A 20,330-nucleotide genomic window follows, 5' to 3' on the forward strand; every position below is an offset into this window, starting at 1 on the left:
CGGGGGTATATCCTCACTCGGGCGACTTGTATAGTAAAGAGAGCGGTTTGCACAAAACCCACCTCTTCACTGTACAGCCAGCCTCAAAGAACAGAGCTCAAACCAACCCCAGCTGAGATAGAGACATCTGCCCTGTCGGTGCTGTAACATCACACAGTTCGGAGAGTATAAACGTCCCACATATCCGACTATTCGGCAATACTCGGATAATAGGATATTCACTCCCTGAGACCATATGGAATTGAGACACAAGCGTGGTGACTCCTCTATTCCAGCTGGGATTGGGATGCCAGGAGATCATCGTGAGAGTTTGCAAATGCGCCCGCTTGTTTCTGGGAGTCTCAACAGCGGACTACGAACTATTTGTAGACCGGTCTCAACTGTTCGAAGCGAACTGCTCGACCTTGATCGCTGATGGGTGAAGGGAGCGGTGTGGAAGTCATAAACAACAGGTCGACTTACTTGGGAAGCTGCATGTCAGTGCTTCCAACGCCATGAATGTAACACAACCAACCTACTGGATCACCTCCTCCGACCTGTAGTCCAATGCGCCATGCCATCTCCTCGGGCCTATGGTCTCAATCCCAATGTTGCTTACCGTACATACATCACAAACGGCACCAATTCTCACAACAATCCTCCTCGCAGGATCCCTCCCAACTGAGTAGCTACCGCCGCCGCCCTCTCCACTAACCCTCACCACCCAGCGCAACACGTTCAGCCCCTCCAGCACCTGTCACCGAAGCTTATTGCCAGCGCGACGTCAGGCTGACAAGGCATAACAGGTGTCTAACCAGTCCTGGCTGGCTGCGGATCAGTGGCTGGTGATTGTGGAGATGGGCTCGGGCTTTCGTATGGGCGAGTGATGCGGGCTGAAGGTGGGGTCGAAGGCTAATGGCCGGCCAGGGGAAATGAGGGTGGGTGGTGTTGGGATTTGGCCGGTTGGTTGTGGCGGTTGTTAGAGCCCAGTAATATCAATCGCTATAGTGCTGCTGGACCACATGTTTCTCCATGTGGTAGGAGGTTTGTCGTACTCTTGTTGTTGTACTGTTCCTGGCTCGGTCTTTGTTTGCGCTGCTTTCGTGCGTGGAATGGTCGTACTGTGGACCCTCTGGGAACGGAAACTTGGCATCCCATCATTCCAGTACAGTAATAGTTGAAGGAGCAGTCAGGCTGTGCGTGAAGTTAGTTAATTCCAGCCTTGTAGCCAGGCACAATCGGGCATTATATCCGGTAAGATCATATGAATATCCCTGGCCGAAGATGGTAATAAGGATCCTACGGCGGAGTAAGAAACAGTAAGAAACAGTACTACAACAGTTGAGAATATCCGCTATACCCGTATTGGTCACTAGCGCATATGCCAACTCTCTGTGGCTGTGTGAACTAGACTCAATTAGGTATAGCGTCATGCACCAAGATTTGATCGCGGCAGGAATGACACATTACCCCCGACCGAACCTTGCTTTACTTCGCCTCCGACGGCTTCCATCGTATCCCGTACTAAAAGGGTGCCTGTGCCGGAAAACCCGACTCATCTGAAAGTAAAACAAACAACTACACACAACGAAAACTGTCATACACATAGATATACAGTACATCCCCTACAAAAAGTCGCGCTACCCTACTGCGCCAAGAAAGGAGATCATCTTATTGCGCATAAGAAGACTGTTGTTTTAGTCGTACGGTTCTTATTTTATTCAGCGACGTCAAGATGAAGTTCTCCGCAGCACTCATATTATCGATCGCGCTTTCGTCGACGGCAAATGCGCTGGTTCTGCGCGCGGAGCTGGTGGTCAGGGATAGCGAGGCGACAGTCCAGCAATTAGAGGTCCGTGAGGCCGAGGGCACCTTCGATGCGCCCGAGGAGCTGTGGAAGCGCAAGGGAGGCGGCGGCGGCGGTGGTCGTGGTGGTGGAAGCAGTGGAGGCAGCAGTGGAGGCAGCAGTGGAGGCAGCAGTGGAGGGAGCAGCGGAGGCAGCAGCGGAGGAACAAGTGGAGGAAGAACTGGGGGTACCGGAACCAGCAGCGGCGGAACAAGCAGTGGAGGAACCAGTAGTGCAGGACGAGGAGGTAGGTTTTCACCATCTTCATCTAGACCCAAGTCAGGATCAAAGCCACGCCCGAAGTCCAAACCCCGTCCGAAGACCGGTTCACGTCCCGATTCCAAATCACGCCCAGACTCCAAACGCCCTGGATCCAAACCGCGTCCTCGTATGAGGCCCCAAACACCCGTTTGACAGCGTCGCGTGCGAGTTCATGAGTTGTTTCTATGGCATTCCTATATCGTTTTTCTTTATGTTTCTGTGGCAGTCCTTACTCCATGAGTGGAGGACATGAAACTAGCACTTTGGCGATCCTTGGCGGCCTTGGTTTCTCTTACGGACAATCACTAACTTCCAATAGGCTTAGGCTCATCTTCGTCTTCAGCAGGCGGACAAACCAGGACTGGATCAGGACCAAGTCCAGCCTACGGTGGTGGCGGATTCTACGGCGGCGGCGCTGCGGTGCCATATAGAACTGGAGCGGCGACGAGGAGTGGCATTTCCCCTGTCCTCCTTGGTGTTGGTGTCGGTCTTGGAGCCGGAGTACTCCTCTATGGTCTCGCTGGCTCGTGGCACCACCCCGTCTACTCGTACCCATACAAGAACTCCTGGACCTTCTACAACATCACCGTCGACGCCAACCAGACGAAGCCGGTCCAGTGCCTTTGCGAAGAGTACTCTGAGTGCGGCTGCGACGACAACAACGACGCCCAGTACCAGAAGGATATCCTGGGCAACGGCAGCTATGCAGCCCTCAACAAGAGTGTGGTCTCCGTCGCCGATGTCTCGGGAAAGAGCACCATTATCCTGAATGGCACCCTTCCCAACGGCACAACCGCTGCTGGAGGCACTGAGGAGGCTGATGGCTCTACCGATTCCTCTTCTGGCAGCAGCACTACTGTCACCGACGGTGCATTCAGTCTCACGCACGGCATGATGCAGTCCGGCGTCTATTGGATCATGGCGGCTGCGGTCGGCTCCGCAGTCTTCCTGGCTTAAATACCCTTGGGTCTATATCTTGACCTGTTAATATGAGTTGGGAACATTCTACCCTTGTATTCTAAGCGACGACTTATGCGATTATCCGTTTGGCTAGGCGGTTTGGACAGACTTGCGGCAACCTTATATGCATCGAAGGCCCTCGATTAGGGGGCTTTTTATCAGAATAGCGGGCTGCTGTGCTTTTTATGGCGTTTATGGGACTCGACTATGGTCGCTGTAAATATTGGAATAGGTATCAATAACTACCTATGCGGATGCTATTAGACCGAATCAATCATGATTGTTGCGCTCGTTCTTATAATCTAGAATATATATTCACATATTTATCACTCTCTTCAATCTTCACCACAATTTTAGAGTAGATGCTTCAACAGTACCTCATAATTTCAGCTCTGTCATAAACGGCCGAACTAGTCATGTGACGACCAGGCCCTGCCTTGTGGCGACTAACTCGTGGGGTTGAGGGTCCGTGCATTCGCGGACCACCGAAAGCTCTAGAAGTACATGGGCTGCATGGTGATAATATTGATATCTTGCACCTCCATCATCACTTCTTTATACCTCCGAAACGATTCCGCAAGAACGAACAGCTTCTTGACCACCTAATATTATTCTAATCCCAACCCATTAATTATACCATAAACGTCAAATTCATCATGAGCGCAGACGAGCTCAAGGCTTTGGGGAACAAGGCAATTGCGGAGAAGAATTTCGACGAGGCTGTGTAAGTTTTACTTCTTCCTGAGCCTGGCCCCATGACTTCACGGGACCCAGACTCCCCCCGTTGCCAGTTTCTCCGCACGCGTAGGATTCCTCAAGACCCAGCTAGCTGACTTGCCAAACAGTGAGAAATTCACCGAAGCCATCGCCATCGAGCCAACCAACCACATTCTCTACTCAAACCGCTCGGCCGCGTACGCCTCAAAGAAGGATTACGAGCACGCCCTCGAGGATGCCACCAAAGTCACAGAGATCAAGCCAGACTGGGCAAAGGGATGGGGACGCAAGGGTGCTGCTATGCACGGTCTTGGAGACCTCTTGGGGGCGCACGATGCGTACGAGGAGGGGCTGAAGTTGGATCCGGCTAATGCACAGAACAAGAATGGGTTGGCGTCGGTAAACAAGGCCATTGATGCTGAGGCTAAGGAGGGTATGTGAAGAAATGCGATCTAGACGAGAATATGTGTACTGACGAGTGTAGATGGTGTTACAGGCGACCCAACTGGTGGACTGGGCAACATGTTCAACGATCCCCAGCTCCTCCAGAAGCTTTCTGCGAACCCAAAGACTGCGCCGTTCCTCGCGGACCCAGCGTTCATGTACAAGCTCAACCAGATCAAGTCCCAGCCCAGCATGTCGCAAGACCTGTTCAGCGACCCAAGGATGATCCAAGTCCTCGGTGTCCTCATGGGTGTTGACATGGACATGATGGGAGGTGGCGGCGCCGCCGGCCAAGCCGGCCCTGGCGCCAGAGAGGCCGAGGAGGACGTCCCCATGACCGACGCCCGCCCAACCAAGTCCGCGCCCGCCCCAGCCCCCGAGCCCGAGCCAGTTGTGGAGGAGGACGAGGAAGCCATCGCCAAGAAGGCAGCCAAGGAGGAAGCCGACAAGGAGAAGGCCCTCGGGACCGCCGAGTACAAGAAGCGCAACTTCGACGACGCCGTAGCCCACTACACCAAGGCGTGGGAGCTACACAAGGACATCACGTACCTCAACAACGTCGGCGCGGCCAAGTTTGAGAAGGGCGACTACGAGGGCGCCATCGCGGCGTGCAAGGAGGCCGTCGAGTACGGCCGCGAGGTCTACGCCGACTTCAAGATGATCGCCAAGTCGTACGCGCGCATCGGCTCCTCGTACGAGAAGCAGGGCGACTACGTCCAGGCCATCGCCAACTTCCAGAAGTCCCTCACCGAACACCGCACCCCGGATGTCGTGAACAAGCTCCGCGCCGCCGAGAAGACTAAGATCGACACCGCGAAGAAGGCGTACATCGACCCCGCCAAGGCCGAGGAGGCGCGCGAGCTCGGAAACGCAAAGTTCAAGGAGAGCGACTGGCCTGCTGCTGTCGCGGCGTATACGGAGATGACGAAGCGTGCCCCTGAGGACCCGAGGGGTTACTCGAATCGCGCGGCGGCGTTTATGAAGTTGCTTGAGTTCCCGTCGGCGCTGGATGACTGCGATCAGGCTATCAAGCGTGATCCGAAGTTCATCCGTGCGTACCTGAGGAAGGCGCAGGCCTACTTTGGTATGAGGGATTATAGCAAGTGTCTTGATATGTGTGAGTTGGCTACGGGCGTGGATGAGTCGGGCGCGAATAAGAGGGAGATTGATCAGCAGCAGCAGAAGGCGCTGCAGGCTATGTATGCCACGAGGGATGGGGAGACGGAGCAGCAGACTAAGGAGAGGATTCAGAAGGATCCTGAGGTAAGATAAACCCACTCCATGCCTGGAAACTTGACAATGCTAATGATGGTGCTATAGATCATGGCAATCATGTCCGACCCGGTCATGAACAGCATTCTCCAGCAGGCCCAGAACGACCCCTCGGCGCTGCAGGAGCACATGAAGAACCCGGCGATCCGCGCGAAGATCACTAAGCTCACTTATGCGGGTGTTATCCGTATGGGAAGGTAAGTGGGTTGAGTTCTGACGTAGCCAAGCCAAAGGTTTGTTGGTAGCTAGTGGTGGGGATGATGGATATGAAGATTGGAATAGGAGATTGGATGGATAGGGGCAAAGGGCGTTTGTATTCTACATAACTACTCGTTGCTGATTAGCGAAATGTGATGATTGCATGCTATTTTTTGTGCCTGTATGGCTGTTCTGGGGGTATAGGTTTGCTCTCGTATTGTAGGAGTGCTATGGTTGTGATTTAGGCAGCTTCATCCCATGGAGAAACACTGCTGCAGCAGTGGCTGGACTAGTTGATGCGCTTGTAGTTGATATATAGGACTTTACGGGATCTGATTGCGGAGTTGGGTGGTGTCAGGTTGATGCTTGGGTGAGAATAGGCGCCGGCGAGAAGAGGCCGCGGTGACAATAGTTGGTGGTGGCGGTGAGAATACGCGGCGGCAAAAAAGCAGGCTGGGGTGCAAATGTGGGCTAGCCATTGTGAAGCTAGAGGGTTCCAGAAACATTACCGGGAGCACTTAACTCTGGTGTATAAGCCCAGCTTTAATGGACTTCCAGGAGAGCCTAATGTATATTATCTCATAAATCCCAAGGTGCGTTGATTGCTCCGGTTCTAGAATTCTATTCGTATATAACACCTATTACAGCCACACACCACACCCCCTCACAAAAACTTCCCCCTCTCAAACCTCGACCCAAAATCCCCTGCCTTCCTCAACATCTCCTGCTTCTGCACATGCCCAATCCTTCCCCCCAGTCCCATATCCTTCTCCTTATCAAACCCCCGCTTACTCGGATCATCCTCCTCCTCCTTCCCCGCCTGCCTCCCCGTATGCTCCTCCACCATACTCTTCCCCCTCATTCTCTCATTATACTCACGAATCCTCTTCGCTATCGCCGCTTGCTCTGCTTCATCCTCCCCTCCCGCTCCTCTGGCACCTCTCGTCTCGTTCTTGCCGGAATTCGTAGCTACCTCCTTTCGTCCTAACACCTCGTCCTCAAGCCGCTGCCGTTTTTCCTGGGGCGTCTCGGTCCATATTGCACTAATCCCGCTCTTCTCACCCGGCGCCTTCGCTCCCTTCCCTGATGCGAATTTTCGGGTCTTCAGCTTCGTAGGATCGACGCGCGCGGTCCAGTCATCCGCACCTGGGGGGACTAGCATCCAGTCTGCGCGCTTGGGCGCGCTGGATGCTGCAGCGGCGGTGGCGGCGGATGCGCGAGCCGTTTCGCGGGCACGGGTGGCAGATGCGGCGGCGGCTACTGCTGCTGCGGAACCGGGGGCGGGGGGGAGGGAGGGTCCGTAGTCGTCGTCTGAGGAGGAGTCCGGATCTTCTGTAGGACGTTCGGAGAGGGAGGCTGGAGGGGGGGCCGGGCCCAAGACACGGTGGGGTGCTGGGGCGGCAGTGGTTGCGGTGGAAGGGGGGAGAGAGGGCCCGGCGTCGTCGTCGGAACTGTCGTCGAGTGGGATTTCGTCGGTATTCTGTGGTGGTGGCATTGCCGGGCCCACTACACGGCGCGGTTTAGACTCTGTAGCTGGCATTACGCCGGGGGGTAGGGAAGGGCCGGGCTCATCGTCGGAGCTGGAGTCGAGGCCGATTTCTTCTTCGTTGTGGGTGGGTGGCATGGAGGGGCCGAGGACGCGACGAGGCTGAGTATCTGTATCGCGGCTTGTTGCGCGGATTTTGGTGGGGGGAGAGGGAGGATTGAGGGTTGTGGTATCGTCTGTTGAGCGCTTGCGCTTCGCGAGGTGAGGAGGTAGTTGGGGGCCTATTCCTGACATGGTGATGAGTTGTTGTTGAGGTGGGAAGTTGAGGAGTAGCAGAGGTGGAAAGGCTGAGGTTGGAGAAATTGATAGCCTAGTCCATGGCGTCGTCGTACCTCCCCAGGTTCGCGGCAATTTCCGCAGCGGCAGACCTCCCTGGTCACAACAGGCTACCAGTTTGGGTTGCTAAGAACGAGAAGAGCTACCTCTTCATCGCCTTGGAGGTTATTTCTTCGACGTAAATCACCTTCGAATCTGATTCTGTTTCCAGTGCCTGAGTAAGGAAACTACACCAGGGGGCCGCGCACGTATCGCAAGCTCTTACGAAGCTTATCTACAGACCCCAATTCGCACCCTAGATGTCAACGAGCTACCCATTGACGATTCCCACGCACTCCAGAGCCAATCCGATTAGCACTTTAAGATACCGCGTAGATCTGCGCCATTGACTGCGCCGCTGAAATACGACATCGGTGCCATGCGCCAGTATAGGACACTCCGATGAGCTCCTCTTCGTCGGAGACGGATGGGTCGGTAGTGGGGGCGGGAGATAATGGGAGGCCGGGGGATAGAGGAGATGAGGAGTGGGAGGAACAACATAGCGATGGAGGAGAAGGCAGGATATCAAATATGCTGGAGGAGGAAATTGCTGCGAGCGCAGCTCCGGCACGCACCGGGAACGGCGTCCATGGCGACGGATACGAGCATATGGATGAGGCTGGGAGCGACTTTGGAGATCTCTCCCCGGCGCACACTCCTATAAGGAATGGCAGCCCGGCTGATTCAATGATGTCGATCCCAGACGATACGCCTTCCATACAGGGCTCCGTTATGTCCTCGCCAGGAAGCAGTGTCTTACCATCGATGGCCTCTCGACAAATGCTCGGCAGCCCCACGCCGTCCTTCAGGCCATTCGATCGCCGATTCTCATCTCGTCTTGCTCCGCCATCTGGTGTCTATTCACCGAGAGCGCTATCACCGGCATTTTACCCCTCGCATTCGCGGCAGGTCTCGCTCAATAGCCAGGTGCCTCTGGATGGAGAAGAAGTCGATACTCCCTCGCCCCCTTGGGAGGTCGTGCGTTGGACGAAGCTCAAGAAAATGAATGGGCAAACCTTCTCGGAGGTTGGGAAGAGGAATTTTGGTACGCCTACTTGCATAGCTGTGTCAGCGTCTATTGTCGTGGGGACTTCGAAAGGAATAATTCTGGTCTTCGACTATCACCAAAATTTGAAGTCTATCATCGGACAAGGCACTAAAGCTGTGGAGTCTGGCGCTATCAGCTCCATAGCCATTTCGGCTGACCATTCCACCGTTGCTGGGGGGCATGTTAGTGGAGACATCTTCACTTGGGAGATAGCTAAAGCTTCTCGGCCATTTCTACATATACCGGCGGTAGAAGTGTCGACATTGCAAGCTCGGAGTCTCGACGGCCACGTACCGAACGTTGCCATCACTCACTTGGGGTTTTTGGGCACAAGACACACTGCTATTGTCTCTGCTGATGATCGTGGGATGGCATTTTCGCATCTTGCAACTCGAGGGACTGGTTCTGTGGGCCGCCGCGTGAAAACGACACGGATACTTGGCAGGTATCCCAACGACTCTGCCATTACTGGGAAACCGCGGAAACCCAGCACTGTTCTGGCGTTTGCATCTCTGCCACTGGGTAATGTGGAGCGCGGGACGGATACACTGGGGCTGACAGCCATGTTAACGCCATATTTACTGGTTATCGTTTCGACAACACCAGTTGCGGAAACACAACATAAAGCTGCTCGTCCGAAAGAAGTCGCAGCCCACGGAGCCATGAGTGGTTGCTTAGCATGGTTCCCAGCCGTGAAGCTGAAAGTGAAAGACCCGGAAACTGGAGACACAGTGTCGAAGGTTAAACTGGTGTATTGCTGGTCGAATGTCCTCACCATCATGGATGTTGAAGAGTTTGAAGCGGAGGGCGACAAACAGCCCAGTTTGAATTTCAAGGCGCGAAGTCGCTGGAAGTCTGATGAAGCAATTGTTGCCGTTCAATGGCTTAGTCGATCGGTTTTGGCTGTTTTGACGATAACCCAGAGACTCATTATCCTCGAAGACCACACAATGAGGATGACGGAAGCATTTGACCTCCTTTACAAACATATTTATCACAAGGATCTATTTTCAGACCAGCTGCACAGTCTAGTTGAACAATTAGACGAGGAAGATTCATCGATGCATGGTGTGGTGGCAGATGCTTTCTATATGAGCTTCCGAGCTTACAAAGGCCGGATGTTCCTTCTTGGGTTCAATGACATCTCAATAGGAGCAGTATCAAACTGGGCCGATCGGCTGATCGCCCTTATGGAAAACGGCGACTACATCGGCGCGATCAACTTGGCAACATCTTACTTCACGGGTGATGCGGATAAGCTTACCATTGGCTTACCTGAGGACAGCGGGTTAAGGCATTCCATTGTACGAGATAAGCTCTTGGAGATTATGACCGCTTCTCTGAAATTCGCTTTTGGAAGCAGCAAGACGTCGGCTAGGAGAAGTGAGAGAGAGACGGAATTAAAAGAACTCGCACAGGCTTGTTTTGCGGCTTCGCTTGCCATTGATGATACGGACTATCTTTTCGACGATGTGTATGAATGGTACGAACATGGCGACTTCCTTGGTGTATTTCTGGAGACTCTCGAGCCCTACATATTGGAAGAGGAGATAACTACAGTTCCGCCGATTGTCGTAAAGTCTCTGGTCTCGCATTTCGTCTCGGAGGGACTAGAAAGCCGATTAGAAGAAATACTCTGCCGTATGGAGACTGCGACGTTTGATATAGACCAGATTACGGCACTGTGCAAACAGAACAACCTCTACGATGCCCTAATATATATCTGGACCCAGGCTCTTGATGACTATATCGCGCCGTTGGTCTACCTATTAAAATTGCTAGTACCAATGGTCCAAGAGGGTGGCCATCTGGCGAACGGCGAGCTGATGGACGATCCCCTATACGGCGTCAATGCGTTGAAAATGTTCCCATACATGTCATATACCCTCACAGGGCGTGTGTATCCCACGGGCCAGCCTCTCACAGACGAGCAGGCCAAGAAAGCAAAGTCTGAGATCTACTGGTTTTTGTTCTCGGGAAATACTATCACCTGGCCAGTTGGGAGTTCCAAGCCTTTCCTCACGATGCCACATGCGGATGACGAGCCATCGTTCCCCTACCTTCGCATGATCTTAAAATACGACGCGCCCAGCCTGTTGAGTTCGCTGAATGAAGCATTTGAGGACCCATTTCTTAATGATACTCATGATGAGGCTGATCCAGCAGAGGCTGACCCCGATATGCGCGAAGAGCAACTCTTTGGACAATCCGTCAATCGCCAATACATTATCAGCATATTGCTTGAGGTGATGAATCGAGCAGACTTTGCTCCGGAGGATACGATATACCTGGATATGTTTATTGCAAGGAACCTTCCAAAATTCCCTCAGTACCTGCTGCTCTCAGGGTCATCACTCCACAAAATCCTCACTGGACTTTGCAACTATCCCGGCGATGATATAGCTGACGATGCTCAGCTGAGTGCGGAGTACTTGTTGTCTATTTATCACCCAACAGATATCCAATCCCTAATACCCCTATTCCGGAAAGCCAAATTCTTCAGGGCGCTGAAGAACGTATACAAATCCGCCAAGCAATATGGGCAACTCCTGCAAACATATTTCGAAGACCCAGAAGATCAAGAATCGGTATTTGATGTTATTGGCGACTGTCTGAGGGCTCAAGGTGGCCCCAGCCCGAAGCAAATCGAAGATATACACGGTGTTATTCGAAGCCATGCGAGAGACCTCGTAGCTATCGATGCCGTGAAATCAGCACAAACAGTGGCGGAATATTGCCTAGAGCTGCACCAGGACATCTTGGACGCGCTTTCTGAAGATCCCGAACACGAGTACCGGTATCTCCAGGCCATTCTCGAGCCAGAAAAGGTCGGAAACCCTGAGGCTAAGCCAGTTCACGAGAAATTATTCATCGAAAGATATGTCCTGCTAATGTGTAGCTTTGATGCCCTACATGTGGCGGAGTTTGTAGAGGGTATCCAAGCGTCGGATCTTCGTCTTGATAAAGTCCTCCCAGCCATGGAAGATGGCGGCGTTGTCGATGCTGCAGTAATATTAATGGCCCGAGAGGGCCTCATTGGAGACGCAATGAAGAGACTGACTGAGCATCTTGGTAAACTTGAAGGCGCACTTACGGGCTTACTACAATCCAACGACCAAGATATGCATCCAGACAATCTTGAAGAGGCCGCAGAAGTTCTTCTTGAATCGCTCCAGAAATATACAGGTGTGGGGATCTGGCTTTGCAAAAAGAACAGCAAATCTACATCTGGCAAGGCAGTAAACGGAACTCAAAGGAGAAAATCGGCTATGAATACTGGGCTGAACCCTCAAGAATCACTCTGGCTCGAATTAATCGATGCAGTAGTGCAAATCACCAAGAATATCTCTTCTTCCCTGTTAAATCTAGACGGATTTCAAGCAACAAATCTCGATGGCGGGAAGCTTCTCTTCAGCCTACGTTCCCTGGTGCAAACCACCTTTACAGCTCTTCTTACGGCTACGTCTGGGCCCTCTGGAGGTAATATATCATTCCTCCGAATCCTTCGCGCCTTCCTCACAAGAGCATCCGTCTCATCCCCCACCATCACGGATCTCCGAGCTGTATTGACGTCCATATTTTCGGCATACGCATATGAAGAGAGCATCCTTGGTCTTGCTAACAGGCTGCTCGACAAAGATCTTTTCGTCAACGTCGACTCCGCATCTCATCTGCGCAAGCGGGGGTGGAGGCCTCGTGGATCGGTGTGCGAAGGATGCCATCGCCGAACGTGGGGACCCGGCGTAGCTGGCGATGTCCTAGGGCGATGGGAGGGGAAGCAGGCTGCTGATGCCATCAAGCGGGAAGAGCGATGGTTACTGAAATCCGGGGCGGCGGGTCGCGGGAAGGAGAGGGCGAAATCGCAGGATGGGGGTAATATGGATGGTAAAGGCAAGGCCAAGGCTTTTGACGGACATGAGGATGACGAAGATCGCGGGGATGGGTTTAATGGCATGGCTACAAGCAAAGTGCCGGACCTGGGGCCGCTTGTTGTGTTTGCGTGCAGGCATTTGTACCATCGGCAATGTCTCGAAGCTGCACTGGCAAAGAAGGCGGAAGGGACTTGGAGAGAGCCTGCACATGATGGGAGGGAGTTTAGATGTCCAATAGATGGATAGCTGTATATAGCTCAAATAGTTATTTCCTGATACGGACTTGGAACGTCACGTTCGCGTCTTCACTGCAACACAGAACGAATGATATTGGCTTGTGATGACTGCTGTATAATGGTATATAACGACTTAATTTGAATGTTACTGCACCGTATCAATCGAGGTCCATGCCATCAGCCTCGCCCTCTTCTACAGCCATAGGCTCTACAGCTGGGTCAATAACAACGTTATTGTTAGTGAGAGGACGGGCTGAAACTAGAGGCTTAGAAGCCGACTGATTCGCTGGTATTTCCGATGTTTCTTTATGGTCTCCTGGTTGGCCTACCCCCAGCTTCTCCTGTGCCCTGCGCCTGGACTCAAGGATTGCTTTCCTCACACTGTCTTTCTCGTCTGTTAAAGTCAGTGAGTGTGGGATATCGTATAATACCATGGCCTGGCTTTTGTTCATTCCCGCTAGTTCTCCATCCTTATTCGCGAGGACAGATGAGGGTATGCGCCTGTTCAAGAGGCGCTTCTCGATATCTGGTAAAAAGACCAGTTTATTTTCGTCCTCCGATGATTCGATCTCCTCGAGCTCTTTATCCAAATCGTATATGTAAACTTTATGTTTCGTATCGTCTAATCGCATCGTATCTTCGTCAACTGGTTGTCTTTCTGGTGTCTTGAGGACTGGGAGCGTGTTGGGTCGTTGCTCGACGCAGGCATGGAGGTGATCGGCATTGTGGTCTACATCAGCTGAAATTAGCCCGAGTCCGAATGAAATGAATACGGAGTGAATAAGAACCTAAATTGAGAGTGCTAAGCTTCTTCGACAGTCTGTCGTTGTTGACATCCAGTGTCTCAGCCTTTCTCTTCTTGACCCTGCCGTCCATCGCGCGACGGCGCTCCATCACATTATTTCGTAGCCCGAGCTCCAGCCAACTTTTTCTTTTATCAACCGCTCGTCAATAAGATTGTATTATCTACAGCGAACGAGCTTTGTGTTCTCGTCGCGACGTCGAGCTCGATTGATTCTTTGTTTGTAGCTGCTGTTCGATTGGGCGGCTCGTCTCGCAGACGATAGCGCTGGATGGTTGTCGGCGGCTTGTGGAGGTCGACGTCTTTCTTGACTCACTCGCCTATCTTCTGCACCGTCGAATCCACACGTATCCTCCCTCGTTATACCCAGAGACTCACTGCGCCAAGATCTTCGAGACGATCACCGATACACTTAATCGCCGGAGGAAGACGATTTTCGGGCAATATGGCCAGCGAGACGGCCCAAGAGTGGCCCGCGCCACTGGTGAGGAAGACGTTCCTGCAGTATTTTGCCGACAGACAGCACGAGATTGGTATGTAAAGAGCCGTTTTCTTCTCTGCGCCGCGATTTCAGTGATTATATGGAGGATTACAAAACCGAATATCGCCGCATCGAAGTTGGACAGTCAAATTTAAGGTTCCTTTGTCGTCATTCGAGCTGCCCTAAGCTTTTGACTGAGCCGCGCCGCGGGGAAACATACCCCACCATGCACATAAAGAATGAGGATTTGGGGTTCACAACCACGAATTTTTATATATCTGGGCCCAAATTGTTTGAAATTACTATGTCTATATGCTATGATTGCTTTATTTATGCTTCAGGACGTTGTTTGTTCGAGATAATCTGCTAATACCTGCCGCGCAGTTTCTTCCGCCTCGGTGGTGCCACACAATGATGCTACCCTCCTGTTTGCGAATGCTGGTATGAACCAGTTCAAGCCTATCTTCCTGGGTACAGTTGGAGCCACCGAAGCATTTGCCAGCATGAAGCGTGCTGTTGATACCCAGAAGGTGAGCTACACCACCCCCCCAGCGACTGGCATAATCACGTGAATTCAAGCTGATTATCTTTTTAGTGTATTAGAGCAGGTGGAAAACACAATGTAAGGCATACTGGCTACTTGCGAAAGGCAAATTACTTATAGAATTCACTACAGGATCTCGACGATGTTGGAAAAGACTCCTACCATCACGTAAGTGAGACACAGATTGCTCTCTGCCAGCCGTACTAACATACGAGTAGACATTTTTCGAGATGTTGGGCAACTGGTCTTTTGGGGACTACTTCAAGAAGGAGACCATCGAGTTCTCTTGGGAACTGTTGACCAAGGTCTTTAAGTTAGATCCGGACCGTCTCTATGTGACTTATTTCGAGGGCGACAAAGACCTTGGCCTCGAGGCTGATTTGGAGGCCAAGGAGCTCTGGATGGCAGTTGGTGTTGCCGAAGACCACATTTTGCCAGGAGACATTAAAGATAACTTCTGGGAGATGGGAGAGACCGGACCATGTGGACCCTGCAGTGAAATCCACTTTGATAGAATTGGTGGCCGAAACGCCGCCAGTCTAGTCAACCAGGATGACCCAAATGTGCTTGAGATTTGGAACAACGTCTTCATGCAATTCGACAGGCAAAAGGACAGGTCCTTGAAGGTTCTTCCCGCCAGGCATATTGATACCGGCATGGGCTTTGAGCGCCTCGTGTCTATTCTCCAGGACAAGACTTCCAACTACGCCACTGACGTTTTCACCCCGTTATTCGCCAAAATCCATGAGGTTACCCAAGCTCGACCATACACTGATAAGTATGGCAAGGATGATACCGACGGAATCGACACCGCATACCGCGTGATTGCGGATCATGTGCGTCTCCTCACATTTGCTATCTCTGATGGAGCAGTTCCAAACAACGAGGGCCGTGGTTACGTTGTCCGCCGCGTTCTCCGCAGAGGATCGCGCTATGCCAGGAAATACTTCAATGCCGATATTGGAAACTTTTTCTCCCGGATTCTGCCAGCTTTGGTCGAGCAGATGGGCGAACAATTCCCCGAAATTGTCAGGATGCAGTCTGAGGTTGCTGAAATTCTGGACGAGGAGGAAGCTCAATTTGCCAGGACCTTGGATAACGGCGAAAAGATGTTTGAGAGATTTGCTACAAGAGCAATCAAGTCTGGCACTAACCGCCTCACCGGAGACGAGGTCTGGCGCCTGTATGACACTTACGGTTTCCCCGAAGATTTGACCAAGATTATGGCCGATGAGCGTAGCATTGGCTACAATGACGAAGAGATCGAAATTGCAAGGCTGAAGGCTCGCGAAGCAAGCAAGTCTACAAAGGAGGGTGTCATTGCATTCGCCAAGCTGGATGTCCATCAGATCGCTGAGCTAAACAAGTCCGAGGTACCACCAACTATCGACGACGCAAAGTACACTGGCAACGTTACTACCGGTAAAGTCAAGTTCATCTATGATGGCAAGGACTTCCTGAAATCCACCAAGGAGTTGGTAGCTGGTCAAAACTTTGGGTTGATGTTAGATCGTACCAATTTCTACGCTGAGTCTGGTGGCCAAGTTGCCGACGTCGGTAGAATTGGTATTGATGGCGGGGCTGAGTTCAAGGTTGTTGATGTCCAGGCATACGGTGGCTACATTCTTCACAACGGATTCCTAGAGCAGGGAGAGCTTTCGGCTGGTGACGAGGTCACACTTGAATATGACGAAATCAGGAGGCAACCCATTCGCAACAACCATACCGGAACCCATATCTTGAACCACTCCCTGAGAGAAGTTCTCGGCGATGAGGTGCACCAGAAGGGATCCTTGGTCGATGCGGAAAAGCTCCGCTTCGATTTCTCTAACAAGGTTCAGCTTACTTTGCCAGAGCTGCAAAAGATTGAGGATTTCTCAAACTCGTACATCAGGCAAAACTGCAAGATTTACTCCAAGGATGTCCAGCTTGAGGAGGCGCAGGGTATTGTCGGTCTCCGCGCTGTGTTTGGCGAGACCTACCCCAACCCCGTCCGCGTAGTCTCTGTCGGTGTTGATGTTGACACCTTGCTTGCTGACCCAAAGAATGAGGAGTGGCGCAAGGTCAGCGTCGAGTTCTGCGGTGGCACACACGTGGACCAGACCGGAGAGATCAAGGACCTCATCATTGTTGAGGAGAGCGGTATCGCAAAGGGTATCCGCCGTATTATTGCGTACACTGGACAGGCCGCCCGCCAAGTCCAGCTCGCTGCAAAGGACTTTTCACAGAGGCTCGACGCCCTCGAGGCACTGCCATACGGACCTGAGAAGGAGCGCGAAATCAAGGCCATCTCTTCCGACCTCAATGGTCTCAGGATCTCCACTCTCACCAAGGAGCAACTCCGTGAACGCTTCAGCAAGGAGTCGAAGAAGGTTGTTGACGAGCAAAAGAAGCGCCAGAAGGCTGAGTCTAGCACTGCTACCGATGCAGTGAAGGCCTACTTCAAGGACCCGGAGAACAAGGATAAGACTTTCTACGTTGCGAGGTTACCCATTTCTGCCAACAGCAAGGCTATCAGCGATGTTATCAACTACTGCAAGAAGGAGGCGAAGGATAAGACGGTTTACGTCTTTGCTGGAGGCGAGGAGCATGGAGCCGTTATTCACGGTGTCTATGTTGGAACTGTAAGCAAAATTGTCCACGATCTTCTTATCTATGCATGCTAACCACTTCACTACACAGGCCCATGCTACGGATGTTCTCGCTGAAGATTGGTCAGGGGCCGTAGTTGATATTCTTGGCGGCAAGTCTGGCGGCAAGCAGCCAACGCGCCAAGGACAGGGTGAGAAGCCCGAGAAGATTGACGAGGCTGTCGATGCTGCTACCAAGTGGCTTGAAAGCAAGTTGAAGATCTAAGCGTCGTTCATACTCATATATGTGGGGTGAATTCAACGGACCAATCATGGTGTAAATTATCACAACGAAGATAGAAATATACTGTCTGTTGTAATTGCAGAGGATACTGTGGTGCAATTTCGTGCTGGCTTTGTGATACCATCAAATAGACTTTTCCCAAATAACGCTCCGCCAATTACTCCCTCTGCCTGTAGTTGAACCAGCCGCCAGTCTCGACTATGGGCATAATTAAGAGTTCGGTGTCATCCGTTCTGTCCTTATATTTGCCTTTTCAACGTCATCGATTTCTTCTTTTGATAAGCCTCCCCTACTTAAAACCTTTCGAAGAACCGCGTCTTTCCCATCCACATAGTCTGAAAGTGTTGCATGATCGTCTTTCGCCAGCTCCATTTTCACCCTCGAATACTCCTCTCTGAGCTCGCGATCGTTTCTCAGCGCCTCTCTCACAGCAAGATGATTCTTTAATGATAGGGAACCTGGCCCACAAATGTACACATTCCGCCGAATCTCCCCGGTCATTTGCTCTTCAGTGCCTTTGACGTGGCCCTGGTGGTTATTGTATCGGAACGAATATCGGTCAAGGGACGCTGTCTCCTCGTGATAAGTGTACCCATTGAGCTCGAGTGCAGTTGTAGCGGCCGTGATATCTTCTTCTGCAACAACGATGTCTATGTCTATGACGGGTTTTGCAGCCATTCCTAGCACGGATGTACTCCCAACATGCTCAATACTGATGACCTTGACGGTTGTCAACGCGGCGGAGAGGGCAGCTCGAATTGTTGAAAATTCCGTCACCCAGGACTCGTCGTATGGCAAAATGGTCACACGCATCTTGCGGTCTAAATGCTGCAGGTTTCAGTCTGTGATCGATGGTCTTGGACGTCGTTGACTCATACAGAAGGGAAAGGCGCTGTCGACGGTTCTGTCCGGAATTCTTGGTATGATATCAAATAAAGTCACTCACATGCCTTTCCTAAATCAGTAGATCTTCGTAATTAAAGATGGCTATCAGTGAACTTGGGTATTGAATTCGAAAATGCGACAGCCAGCTCCAGTGGTTGGTATATTTTGTTTGGGCACTTGGCGCCAAATCTTTCTACGCAAGCACAGTGTTATAAATACGGCCATTCGGCACCCACCAAGCCATCATATACGGATAGTGATCCTACAGCATTGCATGTCACCAACGTATGCAGTTTAAGTGATGAAAATGCGGTGGTGTTTGCCATGGGTATCATCATACTATTCCAACTGACCCCCTATATATACATAAATAATACATCTTACACAGTAGTCATGACACTAGCATTCTTATACCAAGTCAACAACGGGTTCTCGCCGCTCTTCGTTTCCGTCCCTTCCACATCCGCCCATCTCTGTAGGAACTCCTCGTGCGAGAGGACGCGGGTGAGCTTGCCGGTCAGTGCTTGGTACACGTTTTCCATGACTGTGAAGTCTGTGGGGAAGAGGATATCGAAGTAGCCTTGGTGAACCTATTTCATGTCAGAGATCTATCATAATGCCACGCATTGGATAGGAACTTACGAGGGGTGTTGTAACAGGCACAGTCGTCCTTTGATATCTCGTTTGCACGACCGGAGCATTAACCCCCTTGATTGTGTCCGGCAGGGAGTGGAAATCGCTCGTCACCAGCTTGTGCTGGGGGAAATACTTGGCTAGGATATCGAACATCTGCATCAATCTTGTCGGGATATATTCTGGATCCGACAGGTTAGGCATGAAGGGGAGCTTCGTCTTCAACCCACGGATGAAACGGCTCGATGATAAAGGATGCGGATAGCGTCCCCCAGTGGCAGCATGCCTTACGCGAAGGAAGCGCGCGGCGACTGGATCTATTGACGGCGAGTAAAACTCATGGAAGTCTCCTTGGCCGTCAATGAGCACAGTCCCCTGCATCGGGTCCTCGGTCACTGGGTCGTAGCGAATAGCATCGTGTGCAAAGTTATCGAATACTTCCATAGCGACGAAATAGCATGGCGAAGGGACCGTCTGGTTCCACTCAAAGATCGACTTGTTGATAATCTCCACCTTGGAGTGGTGACCCCTCGAATCCGCAGTTTTGACCAACTGCTTTGCCTGCAGCGACGCAAGGTTGGACGAAATCTCAATAATCTTGTATTTCGTGCGGTTGTATACGTCTGGCTCGGTTTCGCGGATATGGTCGAGGATATTGAGCATGAGTGTTCCGTTACCAGCGCCCATCTCGTAGATGATTAGGTCGTGGTAGGGGAACTGAGAGATCTTGTAGTTTGCAACCAAGTACCGCGCAATGGCTTCTCCGTAGTATGGGGCAAACAGTTCGGTCGGTGTATGCCACAGCTGCCGCGTCTCATTGTACTGGACACGATCTAGCTTATCCTCAAAATCGGTGTATTTTTGGCCCAGCAAGCGATGGAACTCCGGCTCGTCTTGGATATTGAGGAAATCGAAGGGCTCATCGGGGGTGAAGATGACAACCTGTTTCGAGAAGTAGCCATAGGATGGATTATATAGACTGTCTGTATTCATGATTAGATATAGTTTCGGCGCGGATGTGAACCTACGAACCTTCTATGAAGTCTCGCGTGAGCATCTTCACCCGCGTCGGCCGCTCCCTCCTGGTCTTCAATTGCTCCGACGTAACCATAGGATACTTGCTGAACTCGTGTGACATGTTCTGAGGCAACAGATCAGTCCTCTGCTGCCAGTTGCTCTCGCTATTTGAGCCCTCGCTGCTTGACACTGCTCTCCTTCCCGCTGTCCATGTTTTCCCCTGGCCGCCGCGGGCGTGGTGCCCCAGCCTCAATGGTAGAGTCGAATGCCGGCGCACAGCTTCGCAGGCTCTGTGCCTGAAGAGCTGCCGAAACAGCTGCGTTACAACTGGGGAGTCCATGGGGGCGTGAACTTTCCGATTTCTGTGTGAAGCTCAACGGTTTGCGCGGGACGCATTTCG

General features: G+C 51.9%; 9 protein-coding genes across 9 annotated transcripts; 5 read left to right on the top strand and 4 right to left on the bottom strand.

Annotated features, from left to right (window-relative positions):
* Positions 1 to 1,314: 1,314 nt before the first annotated feature.
* Positions 1,315 to 3,569, top strand: VE01_09129 (uncharacterized protein). The gene is made up of 2 exons (XM_018278545.2): positions 1,315 to 2,072; positions 2,406 to 3,569. The coding sequence occupies exons 1-2, from the start codon at positions 1,715 to 1,717 to the stop codon at positions 3,041 to 3,043; spliced, it is 996 nt and encodes a 331-aa protein (XP_018126491.1). The 5' UTR covers positions 1,315 to 1,714; the 3' UTR covers positions 3,044 to 3,569.
* Positions 3,570 to 5,875, top strand: STI1 (Hsp90 cochaperone). The gene is made up of 4 exons (XM_018278546.2): positions 3,570 to 3,770; positions 3,892 to 4,196; positions 4,248 to 5,470; positions 5,528 to 5,875. Exons 1-4 carry the CDS (start codon positions 3,703 to 3,705, stop codon positions 5,678 to 5,680), a joined length of 1,749 nt encoding a protein of 582 aa, XP_018126518.1. The 5' UTR covers positions 3,570 to 3,702; the 3' UTR covers positions 5,681 to 5,875.
* A 356-nt stretch (positions 5,876 to 6,231) lies between these two features.
* Positions 6,232 to 7,501, bottom strand: VE01_09131 (uncharacterized protein). The gene has a single exon (XM_018278547.2). It carries the CDS (start codon positions 7,455 to 7,457, stop codon positions 6,342 to 6,344), a length of 1,116 nt encoding a protein of 371 aa, XP_018126519.1. The 5' UTR covers positions 7,458 to 7,501; the 3' UTR covers positions 6,232 to 6,341.
* A 39-nt stretch (positions 7,502 to 7,540) lies between these two features.
* On the top strand, positions 7,541 to 7,854 carry VE01_09132 (uncharacterized protein; the record flags this gene model as incomplete). Its single annotated transcript, XM_018278548.1, has 2 exons — positions 7,541 to 7,663; positions 7,711 to 7,854. 2 exons carry the CDS (start codon positions 7,541 to 7,543, stop codon positions 7,852 to 7,854), a joined length of 267 nt encoding a protein of 88 aa, XP_018126516.1.
* Positions 7,855 to 7,940: 86 nt separating this feature from the next.
* On the top strand, positions 7,941 to 12,704 carry VPS8 (vacuolar sorting protein; the record flags this gene model as incomplete). Its single annotated transcript, XM_018278549.1, has 1 exon — positions 7,941 to 12,704. The coding sequence occupies one exon, from the start codon at positions 7,941 to 7,943 to the stop codon at positions 12,702 to 12,704; it is 4,764 nt and encodes a 1,587-aa protein (XP_018126517.1).
* Positions 12,705 to 12,791: 87 nt separating this feature from the next.
* On the bottom strand, positions 12,792 to 13,774 carry VE01_09134 (uncharacterized protein). Its single transcript, XM_018278550.2, has 2 exons — positions 13,483 to 13,774; positions 12,792 to 13,424 (listed from the first exon to the last, which is right to left on the bottom strand). Exons 1-2 carry the CDS (start codon positions 13,586 to 13,588, stop codon positions 12,853 to 12,855), a joined length of 678 nt encoding a protein of 225 aa, XP_018126514.2. The 5' UTR covers positions 13,589 to 13,774; the 3' UTR covers positions 12,792 to 12,852.
* ALA1 (Alanine--tRNA ligase) lies at positions 13,641 to 17,480 on the top strand. The gene is made up of 6 exons (XM_018278551.2): positions 13,641 to 14,029; positions 14,362 to 14,507; positions 14,573 to 14,599; positions 14,654 to 14,689; positions 14,740 to 17,145; positions 17,204 to 17,480. Exons 1-6 carry the CDS (start codon positions 13,768 to 13,770, stop codon positions 17,375 to 17,377), a joined length of 3,051 nt encoding a protein of 1,016 aa, XP_018126515.2. The 5' UTR covers positions 13,641 to 13,767; the 3' UTR covers positions 17,378 to 17,480.
* Positions 17,379 to 18,529, bottom strand: VE01_09136 (uncharacterized protein). The gene has a single exon (XM_018278552.2). It carries the CDS (start codon positions 18,206 to 18,208, stop codon positions 17,606 to 17,608), a length of 603 nt encoding a protein of 200 aa, XP_018126512.1. The 5' UTR covers positions 18,209 to 18,529; the 3' UTR covers positions 17,379 to 17,605.
* Positions 18,530 to 18,601: 72 nt separating this feature from the next.
* VE01_09137 (uncharacterized protein) lies at positions 18,602 to 20,304 on the bottom strand. Its single transcript, XM_018278553.2, has 3 exons — positions 19,946 to 20,304; positions 18,923 to 19,896; positions 18,602 to 18,870 (listed from the first exon to the last, which is right to left on the bottom strand). Exons 1-3 carry the CDS (start codon positions 20,268 to 20,270, stop codon positions 18,661 to 18,663), a joined length of 1,509 nt encoding a protein of 502 aa, XP_018126513.1. The 5' UTR covers positions 20,271 to 20,304; the 3' UTR covers positions 18,602 to 18,660.
* Positions 20,305 to 20,330: the final 26 nt, after the last annotated feature.

Source organism: Pseudogymnoascus verrucosus (genome assembly GCF_001662655.1).
Source record: "Pseudogymnoascus verrucosus strain UAMH 10579 unplaced genomic scaffold scaffold_57, whole genome shotgun sequence".
NCBI classification, from domain to species: Eukaryota; Fungi; Ascomycota; class Leotiomycetes; order Thelebolales; family Thelebolaceae; genus Pseudogymnoascus; species Pseudogymnoascus verrucosus.